This window comes from Monodon monoceros, unplaced genomic scaffold, assembly GCF_005190385.1.
Source record: "Monodon monoceros isolate NGI ecotype Baffin Bay Population unplaced genomic scaffold, NGI_Narwhal_1 Super_Scaffold_11, whole genome shotgun sequence".
In the NCBI taxonomy this organism is placed as follows: Eukaryota; Metazoa; Chordata; class Mammalia; order Artiodactyla; family Monodontidae; genus Monodon; species Monodon monoceros.
This window is the reverse complement of record NW_021703767.1, coordinates 68,004,137-68,025,903: the sequence shown is the minus strand read 5'-3', so window position 1 is coordinate 68,025,903 and position 21,767 is coordinate 68,004,137. Positions and strand designations below refer to the sequence as shown.

At 43.5% G+C, this 21,767-nt stretch overlaps 1 protein-coding gene across 1 annotated transcript in view; it reads right to left on the bottom strand.

Annotated features, from left to right (window-relative positions):
• The window catches only part of PARP14 (poly(ADP-ribose) polymerase family member 14), a 46,166-nt gene extending 29,449 nt beyond the window's left edge, over nucleotides 1-16,717 (bottom strand). Inside the window, exons 1-5 of the mRNA XM_029213942.1 lie at nucleotides 16,496-16,717; nucleotides 11,217-11,341; nucleotides 10,434-10,467; nucleotides 7,036-7,278; nucleotides 4,067-4,303 (exon numbers count right to left, since the gene is read on the bottom strand). Of these exons, the coding sequence (XP_029069775.1) occupies nucleotides 4,067-4,303; nucleotides 7,036-7,278; nucleotides 10,434-10,467; nucleotides 11,217-11,341; nucleotides 16,496-16,682 (826 nt within the window). The 5' untranslated portion in view covers nucleotides 16,683-16,717. The remainder of the gene's footprint in view (nucleotides 1-4,066; nucleotides 4,304-7,035; nucleotides 7,279-10,433; nucleotides 10,468-11,216; nucleotides 11,342-16,495) is intronic.
• Nucleotides 16,718-21,767: the final 5,050 nt, after the last annotated feature.

Sequence of the window (21,767 nt, the reverse complement as noted above, 5' to 3'; positions counted from 1 at the left end):
GGAATATTACTCAGCCATAAAAAGAAATGAAACTGAGTTATTTGTAGTGAGGTGGATGGACCCAGAGTCTGTCATACAGAGCGAAGTAAGTCAGAAAGAGAAAGACAAATACCGTATGCTAACACATATATATGGAATCTAAGAAAAAAAAATGTCATGAAGAACCTAGGGGTAAGACGAGAATAAAGACACAGACCTACTAGAGAACGGACTTGAGGATATGGGGAGGGGGAAGGGTAAACTGTGACAAAGTGAGAGAGTGGCATGGACATATATACACTACCAAACGTAAAATAGATAGCTAGTGGGAAGCAGCCGCATAGCACAGGGAGATCAGCTCGGTGCTTTGTGACCACCTAGAAGGGTGGGATAGGGAGTGTGTGAGGGAGGTTCAAGAGGGAGGGGATATGGCGATATATGTATGTATGTGGCTGATTCACTTTGTTGTACAACAGAAACTAACACACCACTGTAAAGCAATTATACTCCAATAAAGATGTTAAAAATAAATAAATAAATAAATAAAATAAAAAATAAAAAAAAAAATAGTGGTGAAATGCAAAAAACAAAAAAAAAAAAAAAAGAGAAGAGTTTGGTCACCAGCAAGGGGATAATGTTTGCTCCAGTGTGAAGAATACTTTCCAGCTCAAAGCAAAGCTAATCTAAGAATCATGTTATTTATTTCTTCTTGTACAGTTGCACAGTTTTAGATTTCATAGATGACTTAGATTCTGTTAATACTTCTGAGAGGAGGAGCATAATAATAATTATAATAGTTTACTACGTGTCAGACAATATTCTAAGTGGTTTACATATATTTAATGCTCACAACAAACCTCTGAGGTAGAGACACGATTATTATCATCCCTTTTTACAACTGATAAAACTGAAGCTAGGAAATGTTAGGTAACTCGAATAGGGTCACACAGACTGTAAAGATCTGAGCTAAGATTCAAGCCAGTGTCTGTCTAACCCCAAAGCCCATGCTCTTGCCCCTGTTCCAAGGGTTCCAAACAAAGAGCATCCTCACAGTCATCAGACAGCCCAGCCCCAGAGACTCTGATTCAATAAGTCCTGTACATCCCTTGTCCCTGCTCTAATCCCCTTCCTGCCACATTTACTATGACAGTCCCTGTGTGTGTGTAGGGGTACTCTTCTCCCCCAAACCCCTCCTCACTTTGTGTTAGTTATTAGACAGCTACAAGGGGTCTAAGCAGGAAGGGAATTAGAATGAACTCCAGTAACAACTTGGATTAAAACAGCATCTTGTGAAAAGATGTTAAAAATAACTTCACCTTGTGCACGATTGGCTCCTAGGCCTGGAGCCAGACCTAATGAAAAAAAAGTGGCCTTCAGAGGCCCAGACTCATGGCTTCAACTTCCCACCATGGCCTGGGACAGATTCTGAGTACCAGTGAGTACCACCATGTGCCAAGCACTCTGCAGGTACAATTTAATTTGATCCTCACAACATTCCTCTGAGGTAAGTAGTAATGTGAGCCCTCTATTACAGATGGAAAACAGAGGCTTTGGTGGGTTAAAGTAACTTCCCCCAAGATCACAAAGTTCGTAAGCACCAAAGCCAGGCATTTGGACTCAGGTCTGACCCAAGAACCATCACAGATATCACCTTAAAGTGGCTTAAGCTCTCCATCCTGTTTTCCTCCTCTGTTAAAAAAAAAACAAAACACTATATAACTGTGCAGGTTCTTAGGAGGATTCAGTGATGAGATACCATGGCAGAAAACACAGCAAAAGATCTCATGTAGGGACTTCCCTGGTGGTCTAGTGGATAGGACACTGCACTCCCAATGCTCCCTGGTCAGGGAACGAGATCCCACATGCATGCCGCAACTAAGAGTTCACATGCCGCTACTCAAGATCCCGAATGACGCAACTAAGACCCAGCACAGCCAAATAAATAAATAAATAAAATATTTTTTTAAAAAAAGATCTCATGTACAACAAGCATTCAATAAGAGTTCCCTTCCTTAAGATTTTGTGAATTGGATTCTGTGAAGTTGAACAAAATAATTTCAGAGTAAATTGCCTAACTTATTCCTCTCAAATGATCTATATAAAGTACAATATTGCTAAATAAATTCTGTTTTTAATTCAGCTTTATCTACAGTTTGCCTCATTATTAACTCATTGTAAGTGGTGAAATATCCTACAAGCAAAATTAATGTTATAGATGTACAGGAGACTGGGGGAAAGTGGAGAAGTTAAGAGCACAGATTATGGGGCCAGACTACCCAGGTTCAAATCCTGGCTCTGTCACTTACTAGCTGTGTAACCTTGGTCAAGTTATTGGACCTTCCTGTGCCTCAGTTTCTTCATTTGTAAAACAGGGATTACAATAATAGCAACGCCCATAAAGCAGTGTCTGAGAATGCACTTGGTAGCACCCTGCAGAGCTGTGCAAGTGTAAGTCATATTTATAAGGAGACAAAGCCAGAGAGAGAAAGGGAAAATCAGTGTATCTCAGACACAGAGAACAGGGAATGAGTGAGTTTTGAGGAGAAGGTGTGGTCAACATAGTCAGATGGTGCAAAGAGGTCAGGGCAAAGAGCAACTTTTGAGGGTGCCCTACGAGTGTGGCTCTAGCATAAAATAAACCTGAATAAAATAGCTCCTATTATTATTCATACACATGTAACATAGATATTCTGAGGACACACCCAACTGCCCCATGCCCTCAAGATGATCGAAAGCCCCATAGTTGTCAACTCCCATCATAAGCTGGGAGGTTAACTTCTAGAGTAACAGTTCTATGTAGCTCTCTCCCTGGGCCCAAGGTAAATTTCCCTGAGAGAGATTTAAAGAACATGCAACAGAAGCTCATCTTTCATCCCTCTGCCCAAGGAACGCTAGGTCTCTCATTCCATTTTAATCCAAACCATACGTTCACCACAATTTCCCCAACTCATAACAGCTGAAAGGAGGTTCCTCCAAGTACCCCTATGGAACAGTTTACTTTAAGTGAGTGGCATTCCACATGATCCTATCTCATCCTCCCTCAGTTGATCCCAAGCACAACGTTCCTTCTTTCCCTAAGAAGTCCGGCTCCCTAATTCCTACTCCTCAGCCTTGACCTCTGAACATCAGTGAAATCTCCAAGCTGACCTTGCACATGCCTCAGAGAACTGGCAATCTATGTCTACGAATCCCTCAGAAACATTTCCCTAAGGTTCAGCTAGGCAAGGTTTTCACAGGGTCATTGCAAAGAACAATCCAGCAGGCGTCCACTGATCATGTGAAACCACCCCTATTAATTTCTGAATGATGACACTGACAAGTGAAGCGGGAAGTGAAGATACTATATAGGAACTGTGTGTTTCTGAGTATTTCTTTACCTAATCTTGTTGAAGTTAACTTGAGAATTTCTACCAAATGTATAGCTAAAACACAGATCACCTCTTTAAATACGGTATCTCAAAGGCTCTAAGAATTATATATTTTTCAGTCTGTCATAAGTACAGACCCATGAGAGAATCTCCTCATATCTTTCAAAAACTTGACATTGCTTCTCTAAAGTTTTGAATCACTGGATTCACTTAGCATGATATACCAGACGTACGGGACTGCTACTTGGATTTCCAAAAATATATATGGAGGGACTTCCCTGGTGGTCCAGTGGTTAAGAATCTGCCTTCCAGTGCAGGGGACATGGGTTCGATCCCTAGTCGGGGAACTAAGATCCCACATGCCACAGGGCAACTAAGCCCACGTGCTGCAACTACTGAGCACACGAGCCACAACTAGAGAGCCTGTGTGCCCCAACTACAGAGCCCACACACTCTGGAGCCCACTCGCCACAACTAGAGAGAAGCCCGCACGCCTCAACTACTGAGCCAGCGCACCACAACAAAGGTCCCGTGTGCCGCAACCAAGACCCGACACAGCCCAAAATAAAATAAATAAATGAATAAATAAATTTTAAAAACAAAAAAATATACAGATAAAAATAAAATACATCAGAATTCAACTGTTAACTGTTAAGATCTATTAAAATGGTTTTAATTATGCTAGGTAAGGTTTACAAAATTAGGCTAATAGGTATTACCTTTTCTGTCAAAAAATTCAATCAGTGCTGAACTCTCGTCAGGAAAACATTCAATGCTGGCCACTCTTCCCCCTCCATTACGAGGATTTTCAAATAAACATTTCAAATCATGGTCATCAACACCAGGTGGCAGGTTTTCAACTCGGATTGTTTTTGTCACTTCCAGAAGTCTTGCAGAAAGCTGAAGGTCTTTCACTGAATGGTGCTTGACACATTCATCAACAAATTTCAGGGCATCTACAAACCATAATCAATTAATCAAGCAATCAAAAATTATGATTATATCTTTATATTATATAGAAGAAACTGAATATTAATTGAGACAAAGGAGGGAGACTAAGCACTCAATCTTTAAATGCAAGATTTTAATTCCCACATGAGAATCTACATGCCTAAAGCTTCCAGCCTCTGAACAGCAATGCACATAGGAATATCTTACCTGGATTGCTGACACTGAGTCGTGTGCCTGCCTCTAGTCACAGCCCCTTCCACCCCTCCTTGACATCACCACCTGAATGCACTCTCTACAATACAAATCTCATTTCACTCCTTCCTCGGCTCCCCATTACCTGCAGGCATGAGTTCAAGCTCCTTGGCTAGGCTTACAATGCCCTTGGCTATCTGACTTCAAACTAATTTCTAAATGTCACCTCTTGTTATTACCGACCATTCATTTTATTTTCCACACTGCCACAAAACCCAGTGATTATTTTGAAAACTACATTCTCCTTTGCCTTTGTATATACAATTTCCTCTGTCTAAAGCGCCCTTCTCCAATTTTTTTACCCTGGTCCTGTTCCTCCTTCCAGACTCAGCCCAATTATCTCTTTCAAATTAATAAATATTGACGGTGAGCCCATGATGTAACAGGCTCCGGGCTAGGATCCGGGGATAGAGGGGATGGATATAACAGCTCCTTGAAAGTTCACGATCCAGGAGGGAGGAAGTCTTGAAAGCAAACAAATGGCCTATTTGGGGATCAAATGAGGTGGGAAGATTAATACTGGGAATCAGACAAGGATTCCCAGAGTAAGTAGTCACTGATCTGAGTTTTGAAGGATGAAGAAGAGTTTACCGGGTATTTAAGGGGAGGAAACATTTCAGGCAGAGGGACCAGCAGGGGTGTGTAGCAACACAGCATATCTGAGACCTGATAGCCTGGTACTGCTGGAGTATAAACTTCAAAGAAAAACCAAGCCACCATTCTTGTGTCCTCTTTCCTCCCATTCCCCACAGCCTGCTGTTCACAGCTGAGGGAAGCAGCTTCTCCTCTTGCATCTTCATTGTTCACTTATGAATGGATTTCCTCCCTGCTCCACACAAGTTCCTCAAGAGCAGGAACCAAAAAATTCATCTATGTACCTACAGCAAGACAAGTACCTGGCACATAGTAGGTATCAACATTTTTGATCAATGAACAAAAGCAAGTCAACTTAGTTTTACCTTTATAAGAAATAATCATAAATTTGAACTAATAATAGCTCCCTTTATTGAGTCCTTATCATGTCTCAGGTACTATGTTAAGAGCTTTTCAAACACCATCTTATTTGATCCTCACAGAAACTGTATTAGGTAAGTATTATTGTCCCCATTTTATACATGAGGAAAGTAAAGCACACAGAGGGTAGTAATGTGGTCAACCTCAGATAATTAGTTAAATGGTGGAACTAGAATTTTGACTTCATGACCTGTGCTGGTTGATTAAGATCAACCATTCCACTGCCATGGTCGTGGAATAGTGAGGGCTTGGAATTGGAAAATTTCCTTGACTTCCAGAGATGGCTCTTCCAATCTCAGAACCTGTCCACAGCCTCCTCACACAGACCTGAAAGAGCACTCACTTCTTGCGTCACATGCACTTACTCATCCCTGCATATGTGACAACCATGAAAGTATTTCTGTAAAATGTTACAAAAAACCCAAATGAACTTTTTAGCCAACCCCACTAAGGAAATATATGGTAAAGGGGTAGGAGAACAGGCTCTATAGAGGTGGGCTGCTTCAGTTCAAATCCAGTTCTTCCAGTTATTAGCATCTCTGTCTCTGATTATCACCTCTGTGTCTCTGTCTCCTCAACTGTAAGATGAGGAATAATAATAATCTCAAAAGGTTGTTGAAAGGAACAAATAAGTTAATACATGGAACAAACTTAGCATAGTACCTGACTTATAGTAACACTGTATGAGTATTTGCTGTTATTATTACTCTCCAAAAAGTCCAGTTTAGTAACACAGATCAATATTTACTCCTCCCAATGAGATAACACATGGGAAAACATTGAGTCCTTTGCTTGGAATCTCTTTAATAACCTGACTTTAGATTTCTGTTTCGGTGTGTTATTTCTGTCTCTCTGTCTGTCTGTCTGTCTCTCTCTCTCACACACACACAAACTCATACAATAAAGTTTGATTTATTAAACATATCAGAGGGACTTCCCTGGTGGTGCAGTGGTTAAGAGTCTGCCTGCCAATGCAGGGGACATGGGTTCGAGCCCTGGCCCGGGAAGATCCCACATGCGGCGGAGCAACTAAGCCCGTACACCACAACTACTGAGCCTGCACTCTAGAGCCTGCGAGCCACAACTACCGAGCCCTGTGCCACAACTACTGAAGCCTGCGTGCCTAGAGCCCATGCTCTGCAACAAGAGAAGCCACCACAATGAGAAGACCATGCACAGCAACAAAGAGCAGCCCCCGCTCGCCGCAGCTAGAGAAATCCTGCGCACAACAACAAAGACCCAACGCAGCCAAAAATAAATAAATAAAATAAACTTATTAAAAAAAAATCAGAATTTGGTTTCAGAATGAATTCGCTTCTCTTTCAAAATAAGAAAGCATCTGTATTAACTTGGAGTCCTCTCTTACTATTAGAAAGAGTGAAGCTTTCAGAAACGTTCCATAATCTAGGTGTCCCAAATCCCAAAGTGTAGTGCAAAGTAGGCTGACAAATGGAGCATCCTTTGATCTTACCAGTATATTTTTGAAAGGTAACTACAGCAACATTAAAATCTTGTATTAATTCCACTTTAAAGTCATCATTGGTCAGGCCACTTATGTTCTCCACTAAGAAGATTAGCATCATATCAGTCACATTTGCCTTCAGATTTTCAAATGCAACCAAAGAGGAAATATTTTCACATTCTTTTGGGGTGTCTTCCTTTTTTTCTGATCTTCTGTTGAGAGAGATATTTGCATCTAGTTCTTCTGATGCATCTGATTTTAGGGAGACAAAAAGGGTACAAGATGTTATATTTATCTACCATGTTCTTAGCAAAGTAAATTACCATAAGCTAATTACACTGCCCTGTTCCCTTCCTGGTCTCTTGGCTAACTCAAATAAAACATATCTTAGGGGACTTCCCTGGTGATCCAGTGATTAAGAATCCCCCTTCCAATGCAGGGGACATGGGTTCGATCCCTGGGCAGGGAAATAAGATCCCACATGCCGCAGGGACCGCAACTAGAGTGAAGACCCAACGCAGCCAAATAAAAAAATGTATTTTTTTAAAAAAACAGATCTTAGAGACTTTTAGCTTAATATAATTAAAATAAAAAATAGTACTTAATTGTCTATTAATATGATGATGATTATTAATTTTTTATTTTATTTTACTCTTTTCTGCCTTGTTTTATTACACTCTTTTTTATTTTATTTTTATTACACTCTTTTCTGCCTTGTTTCTCTAAGGAACTTGCCTTGTTTTTCATAGCACTTGACATATATTTCTATCACAGCACCAAATTACAGTTATTGAACCAAGCTACTCCAAAGCAAGGGACATATTTATTCATCTTTGTATGGATGGCATATGGTATATAGTTGAGGCTCAATAAATGTTTGAATTGGAGAATTACTGCTTAGGTCACTGCAGAAAAGCAAGACTATCCCATGCCCATATTTGGGCATCACCTAACACATTATGCTCTGAAAAGCAATAATTTCCTATCACTGGAGAGAAAAAGGATACTTAGGGTGAATGACTAAGGAATGCACATGGAAGATAAAATGGCCCAGAGAATTATGGGTATACCTCAAACTTACAGAAGAGCAACCACCCAAGCCAGCTTGTTCCGCTTCATCGTTGGCCATAAGTGAGTTACATATACAGTTGACCCTTGAACAACACGGGGAATAGGAGCATCAACCCCCTGCACGGCCAAGTAACTGCGTGTAACTTTGACTTCTCAAAACCTTAACTACTAATAACCCACTGTTGACCGGAAGCCTTACTGATAACATGAACAGTACAGTCGATTAACACATATTTTGTATGTTATATGTACATCTACATATATTTTATGCATTCATGACATAGCTAATGTTTTCTTAATTTGTTCAATATTTCTACGCTATGCAGTTCATCTGTGAGTTTTTTCAAATTTCCAGAAATTTTTCAAATATATTTATTGAAAAAAATCCACGTATAAGCGGAGCCACGCAGTTCAAACCCGTGTTGTTCGAGGGTCAACTGTATACAGAAGGTCAGTCTCACTCTATGATTGTGCAATGAAGCATGATGAGTATGTTATGATCTTTAGACATTCTGTGAGCAACTATTCAACTAGCACCCTTATGTTCAAGGCACTGGTTGTGTGGAGATGGGTGCATACAAAAAATGCTAGAAAAGGAAATTACCAGTTTTCTAATGGATGTATACAAAAATAAATAAATAAGAAATGGAACTGACATTTGTAAATGTTTATCATGGCAGAGTAAAATGCTATGTGCTCACCAAATCCATTTTGTTTTCTTCCTAGGCAACATTTCCCAGACTTCCTACAGTTGAGTTCCTACAGTAGAGTTCATGTGGCTAATGGAATATGGGTGGATCTGGTGAATTCCATTTTCCAGACCTGGCCAATCAAATCTCCTTTATGTGAATCTCCTTCTCCCTTGCAGTGACCTTGGAGGCCACATATCACAGATAACGGTGTCAAAAAGATGGAAGGAGCCTGGATTCCTGAATAATTGTGTGAAGCAGTCTAGACTCCCCCCACCACCCTAGCTGCCGACTACACTGAACTGTGATTTGGGGGGCTTGTTTGTTACAGCAGTTAGATGACCCTGACAAAAACTCCTGTTATGTGCTGGATGTGACACCACACAAACACACACTCATGCCAAATAAAAAATAGCTTAAGGATTCGATAACAACATAAATTAGCATTCAGTGAGACAGGCATGACAAACCGGCACGACTACCGGAGTCGGGGTGAGCTATATGAGTTCGACCCTTGACCCTGCCACTCTTTAGCCATGTGACCTTGGGCACATCTCTTAATTATAAAATGAGATGATTGGACTTAAGTGAATGGAAAGAGCCTTTCCACCAATATAGTTTATAACCCCATGACTATTAGAAGCTTCATCGCAAGAGTGGCTTGGTTGACTGCCAAATAAAGTCAACTTGATTGTGTCAACAATCAAGCCAAGAATCCAAACCAGGGAGATGAAGGAATTGGGCTGGGCTGGAATGGCTTCAGAGAAGAGGAAGAACCTGAGTAGATCTTGAAGACTATCCTAGAATTTAGGTAGAGAAAAGTGGAGTAGAATGTATTGTGAGCAACAGAAGTATAGGCAGAGTGCTGAGACTGCACAAAAACCATTTAGGAAATGGTGGCAATTTGACAAATGAAGCTTAAGGAGCACTTGTGCAGAGGTGTAAGAAATGAGGCCACGTATAAGTGATATCATATGGTATTTGTCTTTCTATGTGGAATCTAAAATACGACACAAATGAACATATCTACAAAACAGAAACAGACTCACAGACATAGAGAACAGATTGGTGGTTGGCAAGGGGGAGGAGGGGTAAGGGAAGGAAGGATTGGGAGTTTGGGATTAGCAGATGCAAACTATTATATATAGGATGGATAAACAACAAGGTCCTACTGTATAGCTACTAGGTTGCTGGCTGTTTCCTACAGCAGATGGGACGAGAAGAGCTGCCGCTGGTCTGGAGAGCTATACCCACATCCTGCACCCAGCGCTCAGAAAGCAACACTAACTGACTTAGCCACACACAGCACCCACTGTCACATCATGTCCTTGCTTCACAATGGCTGGATGGGCACAGGCAGACTCTGAAGGTCAGTTCATCCACCTCCCGGGTACCCCTTTATCCTCCCATCAATTGCAAGGTGTCTCCCAGCCCCCACAGAGAGAGCTGTTCCCATCCTTCTGACCTGAACCCTTAGGGCTCAAGAGGCAACCCTTGCACAGCTGGCTGGGAGGATGGAGATGATGCAGCCCAAAGCATCTCTCAGCTAACAAACCCTGCCTTGTGAAGTCAAGAAGAGAAGGATGACCTCCGCAACACATAGTGTTTAATATTGAAAGCAAAACTGCCTGGTGGATGAAAAGTTACCTGATTCTTTGACACGTTCTTTGGTCTTGGATTCCTGAAACCCAAACAATAAAGTAGCATTAATAAATTACTAATAATCTCTTTACATTAAGAAAGTGTCCCTAGGACCAGACTGGAGATGTAGGGTCTACAGAAATTATAACTAAAAGCGCAGGCAATGATGCTGTTTAATATACAGCACACAAATCACCTGCAAAAACGAGTCACAAATAAAAGAAACCCCAAAGGAGCACCAAGTGTCTGAGGTAAGACCTAAGTCAGAGAAATAATTTAGCTCATGTTCTTTTTCCCATTTAACATCTACTGAGTGTGTACTATTAACAAGCACTAGGCCATGTGCTTTACTAAGGCTGTCTCATTTAATCCTCACAACAACCCAATAATCCAAAGAGGTCAGTACTATTACTATCCCATTTTACACTTGAGGAAATACTTAGTACATTACAGTATAGATCGCTGGCCCCTCTAAACCATGTGAAAATGAAACAAATATAGCAAGTACCTGGGACAAACAGACCCAAGATTTTACATCTCAAACCACCATTATGGTAACCCCCCAATCTTGAATTTTCAAAAGCGTCAAAAATCAAACAAAAAGTGCTTCTTCTCCCATTATTTCATACCTACCCTATCACCACTCTCACTCCCTCCACACCTGTAAGTTGCTTTCCTCACCCCAGTTTGAGTCGTACTTCTCATTCCACTGTATTTCCTCATCGTGGTTCCCATCCCACACACCTTGGGAGAACACCCTACTTCCCTTGTAATCACCCCTTTACTTACCATTGTTGGAATTTTCCCCTCCTGGACTTCATCCGTGGCTCTGGGCAACTGGACAGTTAACTTGAATGTTCCTTTTCCGGGCCATACTAACTCGTGGTTCTCTCTCGCCAGAACTTGCTGCCGAACTGAAATTTTTTTAAAAAGGCAACTGTTAAAGCAATCTTTGTTCACAACATTATTCTGTGATTTCTGTAGGCTTCACCATCAGCAGTGAGCGGCTTGGTCAGTTCCTCAAGAGAGGCTATGTGTGGTGGAAAGGGGGACGTTAGCAAGCAGACACAGATTTGAATTCTATCTTTAAACTTACTTTTTTAACCCTGAGCATGTTCCTTAATAAGCCTTATTTACAAAATCTCAGTCTTCTTGTCTATTAATTAATGAAGACTGTCTTGTGTGGGTGTTACATGGATTAGATTCAAGAAACATTATAAAGAACTTAGGACAGTATGTGATGCCCAGTAGGCACTCAGAAAGGGAGCATTATTTATTCTACAGTGAAAGGAAATAATTAAAGCATCCCTCACTGTGAGCCAGGGATGCTAGGACATGACATTATGAAAGCCATGTTTTAGGAAAGTGACTCAGGTGAACATAAGCAGAATAGCGAGGAGCCTCATTAAAAAGGTATTTCAATCAATTCTTTAACCTGTGATGATAAGATGGGAGAGATTCTTACCAAAAAAAAAAAAAAATTAACACATTTGGCAGCTGGGCTGTAGTGGAAGAAAAAAATGAACAGTGGACATGAGTCCAAAGACCTGGATTCAAATTCCAACTCTGCCACCAACTAGCTGTGTCATTGATAAAATATCTTAACTTCTTGCGTCTCCGTTTCCATACTTGAAGCAGTGTCTGTGAATGAATTTTGTGACACCCATAAGAGCTGTGTAACTGTAAGTTTTGTACAATTATAAGAAGGAGCAGTCAGAGAGAGAAAAGGAAAATCGGTGTATCTGAGAAAAGGAAAATCGGTGTATTGTACAATTATAAGAAGGAGCAGTCAGAGAGAGAAAAGGAAAATCGGCGTATCTGAGACAGTGGAGAATAGGGAATGAGTGAGTTTAGAGGTGGAGGCCTGGCCAACGTAGTCAGGCGGTACAAAGAGGTCAGGGCGAAGGAGAATCCTGGAGAGTGCCCTGCATTCACAGGTGTGGCTCTGCTATGGATGTTGGGCTACTATGTTGTATTCTGATATGGTTGCCTGCTGAGGCTGAAGATACGGGTAGAATCTTTCATCAAAAGGGACTTGAGGCCTTCCCTGGTGGCGCAGTGGTTGGGAGTCCACCTGCTGATGCAGGAGACACGGGTTCGTGCCCCGGTCCGGGAAGATCCCACATGCTGTGGAGCCGCTGGGCCCGTGAGCCATGGCTGAGCCTGCGCGTCCGGAGCCTGTGCTCCGCAGTGGGAGTGGCCACAACAGTGAGAGGCCCGCGTACCGCAAAAAAAAAAAAAAAAAAAAAAAGAGGGACTTGAATAGCTTTCCCACCTCAACCATCCATGAAGAGGATGAGGGAGGTAATGACTTAATTGGATGCCATCTCAAAAACAGGCCTCAAAAACAGTATGAGAAGGAATGCCAGACTCTAATTTCATCCTTTGTGAGCAGGGTGGGTGTTTTTGCATGGACTCCTGATAAGCTGTCCTAAGCTGGAGTGAGGACTAAGGACTGGATAGGACCCCTGAGCCCAGAGAGCAGGCTAAGTTTTATAAGCCAAGCTATCTAGAGTCATGGACCTCTGTGTTACATTCCTTTTATTATTCCCTATACTTTGGTAGAGTCCTGTCCAGGTATCTAAATGTGCCAGCTTGTTCTGAGATTGTGTGTAATATGTATGGGCACAACTATTTTAAGAGAGCAAGTGGTAGCAGTAACAGTAAGTGATCCGCAACAAGGAGAAAGTGAATCTGGGAGGAAGAAGAGCTGAAATGCTGCCATCTAAACACCCTTACCCATGTGGACAGGCTCTCTTCTGCACCAATCTCAGACCGTCCATATTTAATTTAAGGAGAAGCTGACAATAATCAGGAGCAAAATTATGACCAGAAAAGATGATAAATGTACACATCTGAAACAGGATTTAAAATCGTTTTTTATATAAATTTTTTTTTTTTTTTTTTTTTTTTTTGGCTGAGTTGGGTCTTCGTTGCTGCACGCGGGCTTTCTCTAGTTGCAGCAAGCGGGGGCTACTCTTCGTTGCGGTGCACACGTTTCTCATTGCGGTGGCTTCTCTTGTTGCGGAGCATGGGCTCTAGGCGCGCAGGCTTCAGTAGTTGTGGATCACAGGCTCCAGAGCTCAGGCTCCGTAGTTGTGGCGCACGGGCTTAGTTGCTCCGCGGCATGTGGGATCTTCCCGGACCAGGGCTTGAACCCGTGTCCCCTGCATTGGCAGGCGGATTCTTAACCACTGCGCCACCAGGGAAGCCCAGGATTTAAAATCTGACAAGGCAATTTACACTCGACTTTTCGGAAATTCAGCCAATTATACAGAAGTACACAGCTTCCAAGTAGTTTCTGTTTGCTATCCACTCATTTCTACAGAGGAGTGCTTTTGGGCTCATTCTTATTATGTGAATGATAAGAATCAAGTTGTGTTACACTATGGGCCTGCACCTGTTGCGGCCACTTCCTTCCCTGGAGGGCAGAGGGTGTTCCTGTGGAAGAAGACCTTTGCCGGAGGGACAGTGCTGGGGTAGGTAATTTGATGTTAGCAAACTCCTGACCACTTGCTTCTGAGAAAGCCACTCCTCTGGGAGGAAACCAAAACTGAACAGGGACTTTCCACCCCTAAGAACTTTGACCATACAAAGAGCTGCACTAAGCTGTGAGTGTGGCTGGGTGGGTACTACTGCAAGAAGGGCATTAGAGCAGTCTAGAGGTGGGTGAAGGGAGGAAGCGGGCTGGGAGATGGGAAGGAAGAAACCTCGCAGGGAGACTGAAATCACTTCTGCTTTGAGGACTAGAACAGAATGATGTTATCACCACACAATTATATTTTTGCTGTTTGTATTTTTACGAGGTTTGTATTTTCTACAATTATTTCCCTTTTTGTTCATTCAGGGTCATCAACAAACAACAGGGATTCTCAGACTTTAGCGAATCAGTGTCACCTGGGGTGCGGTTAAACATGCAGATTCCCACCCACCCCACACTCAGGGTACCTGAGTCTCTAGGACAGAGCTGGGAATGTGCCTGTTTAACCTGTTGTGATTTGGATGCAGGGGGTCTGTTGCCGCAATGTGAGGACTACTCTTGAGGATAATGGGATTTTAAAGAAGAAAGAAGTGTCCCTAAGGGCCAGGCCCATGGTGATGTTGATAATCGGAATCAAAATGGTAAAATCCTTTGAGGAAAAGTGAAGCCCCGGGGAAATGGCTTACATTGCACAAATGCCCTTTTGAGCATTGCTTGGTGAAATTAACCCTTGGAAAACTTTTTGACATTGTTCTAAGGGCTCTGAGCCAGGCAGGTCTCCTGACCCCTGCCCACCTCGCTTCCTTCACACTGGTCTGTGCACCCCTCTCTTCTCTGGGTTTCATTCTTTCCTTCTTGCACCCCTGCCCTAGAGCATTCCAATTGCTCTGATGGCCTCGTAAGCCTCCTTGCTTCTCCTCTGACCCAAATGCTTCTCCAAATCCACCAACAGGAAGGCAGGGTCAGTGGTTGTCCACATCCTTGCCTTTGAGATCCTGATGGAAAAAGCTGTGCACTGGGAGAACAGCAGGTCATGTGCTTCCCAGTGCAGACCTGGTAGGTGTCTTGAGCAAGCAGATAACTGGTGGGTACTTGTCCTCCCACTTCCCTAATAGCAACAGCATGAGGAGAGGTTAACTCAGCTGCTCAATTGCCTATGGGGAGGGAACTTCCCCCTCAAAGTTCAAAACTCCTAACCCTCAATCAACTCAGAATGCCACCCCTGCTCCCAGCCTGAGGACCACCCTGAAACTGACTGGAGAGGTTCCAGCAGACCATCGACGAAGATACTGTGCACTGATCAACAGTACCTGCCTTTCCCCTCCAATAAACCTCTATATTTACATGCAGACAATGAGATTCTAGGCAGTGCTTCTGCCCCTCTCCCAAGTGATCCCAGAATCACTGGGAATCTCCACCATGCGGAAATCCCTGTGACTCCTCACATTGCTTAGCTCCCTCCATCCTTCCCCATCTAAAAAATAAGAGAAAGCACAGGGGCTCTCCCTCTCCCTCTCTCCCAAGCGGAGCATCCTGTAGAATCAGTTACCAAATCCAGACGGTACGCAAACATGCATCTTCCATCCCCATGCTGACTTTCCTTGTTCAAGGGCTCACTGGTCCTCACTTGGACATTGCATGACACTCTTCAAAGGTCTGATGTCCATGGTCTCTCCCAACAGAAATCACTGTGCTTATGTGCAACTAAATTTATCTCCCAAAAGTATATTTGGACATGGCTCTCCCCTGCCTCCCTGTGGGGGAAAGTTCATACTCCTTAGCGTGTCATGCAAGGTCCTCTTTTATCTCAACCCAATATTCTATTAGCCTTAATTTCCACCCCACTTCTTTTTAAAAAGGAAGTTTAATAAGAGAAGGCCTAAGATTTTTTAAAATACTAGCACCTCCTTTGTAATCTTATAAAATTTCCCAGATCCCACCTGTTCTTTTTAGTGCCAGTCTCCAGACCTCCCTTGTGCACAGAGATAAGGAGAGGGCTCATTCCTCAAACCAAAGCTGCCCAAGGGCGCCCAGCACTTCCCTGGAGACGCCTTTGCTCTCCCGTCCCCAGCACTGCAGCCAGCTCCCATCTGAAGAGCTCTCCCCAGTATCTCGCCTATCAAGAACTGAATTCACCCTCAGGAGTCAGTTTAGATGTGACTTTCCTGGAAACCTTCTCTTCCCTTCAAATTGTGTTCCCATAAACCTCTGGAGTTCCAGAACTGCGGCTTTCATAGGAAGAAGACAAAAATTGCAATGGCATTGCAACTCTGTCCCTAACACACGATGCCACTACACGATGTAGCCTCGTAAAATGAGGTGGGTGCACCAGCTCTCAGGCAGCTCCCTTCAGTCACACGGTGCTAAATGTTTATTTAAACCACCTGGGCTGTCTGCCACCAGCTCCGGGAGCGCCTGGAAGCGCCGCGCACGCAGCGCCCCCGACGCGCCTTGTCTATTCTGCGCGCCCCACGCTCTTTCCTACATCTGCTGCCGGAGCCGGTCCCGCCGCGCGCCCCAGCCCCAGGTTTCCCTGGAAGGAGAGCCCCCGCTGTCCCCTCTCCCCCGCACCCCTTGCCCCCCTCACCGTCGTCGGGGTAGAAGAGCACAAGGAAACGAGGCGGGCTCCCCGGCGCCTGGCGGACCTCACACTCCCCGCCTCCTGATCTCTTCTGGCTCTGGAAGTACATCTGCAACTTGGTGCTCAAGTTCTTCGGGGGATGGGGACCCCAGGACCCTTCGACCAGCAGCGGGAAGGGGCCGGGCGCAGCCATCCTCCCCTCCGCTGGTCTGGCTCCGACTGCAGGCCGCCCCAGATCCCGGTGGTTAAGCCTCTTTCGCTTTCGTTTCCCAGAACACTCCTCCCACCCTTAGTTCCTGCCTTTGGAACTTCCCCAGCTGCCCCAAGTTGGGACTAGAAACCACCGTCCTCCCGACGCCTCCTCCCCAATTCTTCACTTTCATCTCTGGACCACGGCAGAAGGTGGTACCGCCTTTGTGGCCTCCCTGCATCTGTATACGCGGGACCCTAAGCTCAGGGCACTGTCTGCCACTCACCCAAGCCACAGGTGAAAGCAGCAGCTCTGGTCACTAGACCTTGGCGGAAACACGAAGAAAGCTTAATTTTTGGCGCAGGCCGCCATTTTACAAACTCTGATTCTTTAGAATGTCTGGGGCCCATTTTCAGACTTCTTTGGACAGTCACCTAATTATCAGAATTTTACCTTGCTTCCCTCCTGACCTGTTAATATTCTGTGTCTAGAGATGTGGGGGAAACAGTACATTCACAGCTGTGTTTTTATGGAATATTGGCTAGGTGCCACGCACGCTGAATGGATTCAACAAACAGACACCGTCTGTGCCCTCGCTGCGCTCATGAAGCCGTGGGGATGCAGAGCAGTTAGGACACAGTGGAATAAGTGCTTTTGGAAGGAATATGCAGGTGTTCCTGGAACAAATTAGGAGGGGCTCCTAGCCCAGGTGTGGGAGCTCAGGGAGGGTTTATGGGGAGGCAACATGGAACCTGAAGCCAAGGGTGACTGGAGATAACCTTGGCGGGTGGGGAAGAGGGGAGTTCCGTGTGATTTACTTGTATGGGATCCCTTGAGCTGCTGGGCAGTAGCCAGAATAGAGGCAGGAGGCCAGCCAAGTGGCTACTGTAGTGTCGCAGGGGAGAGGTGAGGGTGACTGAGACCAGGGTACTGATCTAGGAGGACAGAGAAGGGGTGGGGTTCCGAATTGATCTTGGACTTGCGGAAGGATGTGGAAAGCGAGAGCAGACACTCAAGCGTGATTCCATGGTCATACATGCATGGCCTGAGCAGCTGGCTAGATAAAAGTGGCATGTACCCGATGGGAGCACTAAAGTGGGAGAGACGCTAGGAATGTGTGTATCCTTGACCATAGTAAGGGAGTGTTTCAAGTGAGAAGGAGGGATCATCATTCAAATACAACCAATACATCAGGTGAGAGAAATGTCTCTTGGACTCAGAGGACCTGGCAAGCGCTGTCTTCTGGTGAGGAGGAAGTAGAGGGCGGTGTACAGAGGTCCGAAAGGAAGGGAAGGGAGGCAGCAAGCGCTGTCAGCTCTTTCCAGAAGTGTGACTGTGAAAGGGAAGAAGTTAGGTAGCAGCTTCTGGGGTTATAGGATCGGGAGGTGTTGTTATTTTTGTTTTTTGGCTTTTAAAATATGTTTAAGCTGGAAGAAGCTTAGAAATGTTTAAATAGTGTTAGAAAAGTAAAAGGAAGGTTGAGGACACAGGTTGTGGGAGAAGGTGGGAGGGGATCCTGGGGGCATTGGCCCAAGGAAGGGACACTTTTCCCACTGCACCAGGAAGGAAGAGCTGGAGTACAGAAGTAGGTGATTTTGAATGACTGCCGATGGGAAGGTCTGTAAGTTCTCTCCTGATAGATTCTGTTTTCTCTTTGAAGAAGGTGATGAGGCCTCTTAGACACTGCCAAAATTAGAGCTGCTTCTCCCTGCAGGGCTGGACCTTATGTATTGTCTCTTAATCACAATGAAACAAAATTTCAGGAAGAAGAGAACCAGAGATGGGCCAAAGAGAAGTTACAGGGCTTTAATTTCTGGTGCATAATAATGCTAAACAATATTCAGCTATTTTCTCCTACCTGCAGCTTTCTTCCTGCAGGTGGCGCTCATCATCCAGTCCAAACCACCCTGGGCCCCTGCAGGGGGAAGTGGGGAAGATACAGAACGGCCAGCCAGGGCTCTCAGCCACAGTGGTGACTGTTTCTCTTCAGGGCATTGTCACCCTTTCCCTTCAAACCACAACTAAAATCAGCACTCTCCTTTAACCAGTTTGGGAGTCCAGAACTGGGCAGTTTATCTTTTTCCTCACACCATCATTTTACAAAAAATAAAATCAGAAATAAACTATAGTAGAAGTTGTGGCAGGCCATTTCTGGATTGCTTTCAAGGATTTATTTAATTATTAACAGTGTATTTTGTCACACATGGTCTGCTCATTATTCCTGGGTTGACTGGGAAGAATCTATCAGAGGATCAGGATGTCAGGTCTTGAAAGCCAAGGGAAAAAGAAAAAATTCTGGAAGGAGCAAATTGTTACCCATCATTAGCCCCTGAAGTACTTTGTCTTGTCTCGTCAGTCGTTTTGACCCTTTTCATTTGTTGAACCCATACCCTCCCCCCTCCCCCAGTGTGCTTATCCTCTCTCAATTCTCTGTCTCCATAGGGTGTTTGCCTCCTGAAACTCATTTCCTTCCAAGGAAGCAAGCATCCTCTCAGGGCCTGGGGGAGAGCAGATTCCAGCAGAGAGGTGGCCATGTTTACATGGCTGTTCCCTGTTTCTCTTTCCACCAAAAAGTCCCGGCTGATCTTAATAGAACAACCCACATCCGCATTTTGGGGCTGAACTTCCCTTTCTCTGCTTCATCTAAGTTTCCCCTTTCAGCTTCTCTACAAACTTCTATAACCTAGCATTAGACTCCTTTCAAGTTCTCCACAAGCCAGCATCAGGCCCCCCATTTCTCCCGCTGAAGTATATATTGGGGAAAGGGTTGGCTTTCCCATCTGTCCTGAATCAGTGAGTTGTGAGCACCTCATGCCGAACTCTCTGCCTCACTTTGCTCCTGCAACTGCTGGCCTGGTCCGCCAAAACAGGATGTGACCTCAGAAGTGAGGCAAGCTCCCCTGCCTGTTACCACTCCAAATTCAGTCCTCAGATGGAGTCACCTGATGGACACGCACCAGTTTGTGGACTTATTCCCTGTGCTCCAATCCCTTTTAGGAGTTTCATCTTCTTCACTCTTCCACAAGGAATGTCTCTGATGCCCCCACTCTCTAGTATGGTAATCCCTAATGGTATATTTTCCCAAATAAGAATCATTTAGGGGCTTCCCTGGTGGCGTAGTGGTTAAGAATCCGCTTGCCAACTCAGGGGACACGGGTTTGACCCCTGGCCCGGGAAGATCCCACATGCTGCAGAGCAACTAAGCCCTTGAGCCACAACTACTGAGCCCACATGCCACAACTACTGAAGCCCGTGTGCCTAAAGCCCATGCTGTGCAACAAGAGAAGCCACGACAGTGAGAAGCCCGCACACCACAACAAAGAGTAGCCCCCGTTCGCCTCAACTAGAGAAAGCTCATGCGCAGCAACGAAGACCCAACAGAGCCCAAAATAAAAACAAATAAATAAATGAATTTATTTTTTAAAAAATAAGGGGTGTTTCCAAGTGAAAAAAGGTCATTTAGGTTCATTAATACTATAGTTGGCTGGGAAGTGGAGGGAGACTTCTGCAGAAGAGTCCAGAGCCGACTTGATCTTTCCAAGTTCATGTGATGGGAAGAGTAAAGCAGAGTAAAGGTCCTTCTTGGCCATTCAGTAGGTACTGAATCAGACAGACATGCACGTGTCTCAAGACAGGCATTAACTATCAGAGAGAGTACAACCTAGATCATACTAAAAAAGAAAAGCATACAATATTTTATTCCTACACCATATCATGCATGATCACCAGTGATGTGCTGTTAAATATTGAACAACTTGCTCTCTGGAAAAAAAAAAGTTTACATTTATGTGTATGTTATTATAAATTTTACTGACATAAAGGTTGTATAGCACATAGTTTACAAATAATAAAATGTATAATATTCTTTATTGTAAATTTCAAATAGTTGATTCTCACTGAATGTTTCAAAGATGTTTGCCCAACTCTCATATTTGTAGCCAATCTATGGTTGCAATTGATGAATGAGGGTAGTTCTGATATAAACGTTGGTCGTTGGTCGATACTTTTGTCTACACTAAAAAGGGAGATGAAGGTGAAACAATGAAGACACGTGTCAGAACTTCTGTTATTTGTCAATGACATGGGCTCCTTCTTTGCTGAATGGGATAATAGTTTTCAACTACCAGAAGAATAATTCCTTTACAAGGTTATGGCTACAGACATGACATACTTTTAAATTTAGTCTGCCTTATTAACATATTCTCCATTACTTTCTTAAGTCTTAATCAACAAAACAATAAATTAAGCCCTGATTTGTAGTATTTTTCAATTCCATGGTGTAAATATTCTCACCATGGCTGATTTTAAGCTCCCGGTGTGATAGCACTGAATGCAGAGTTGGGAAGAGATGAACAGTAGCATACCATTGTTTAATACTTCTACCATACAGTAGACATAAATAACTCAAGAGTACAGATAATGGTAAAGTGTAGTGAAATAATTAGAAAGTGATGAATCTTTTAAAAATATAATCCATTTTATTATAAGTTTATACAGTGTAATTCTAAATAATGGTTTTTAATAACTGGCTCACAAAATTTTTGAAAATTGAAGAATCAGTTCTGGTGAGCCAGTATGACTTGTACCTCCAGCACAAAACCGTACTACTCTTTTCACATCAGAGGTAGTATTATCAGATAGGGCAGTTGGTATGCTCTCGCCCCTCCCAACTCCTCCCACACACACCTTAGTACAATTGTTATACTAATATTCTCCTAGTCGAATAGGCTTTAAAGCTGATTGCTTCCTTTCATTCCTATGGACAATTAGTCACCAAGACATTCATTAATCTGTTCATTACTTTTGAGAATTCTACCCTGGAAGAAATAAAAGGGTAATGAAAATCATAAAACAAGGACAAATGTGGTTTAAAATATTAAAGTGTAATAATTAATACAACAAACTTATGAGAAAATTAATAGTACCTCCATTTTACTAAGAGGAAACTGAGGCACAAAAAAGGTTAAATATCTTGCCCCAATGTCACACAACTAGTTAAAGGTTAAGCTGGGATACAAACCCAGGCAACCTTACCCTAGAGCTCAACATTACGATACCCTTGCACAGTGATGTTCTGCTCAGATCCCT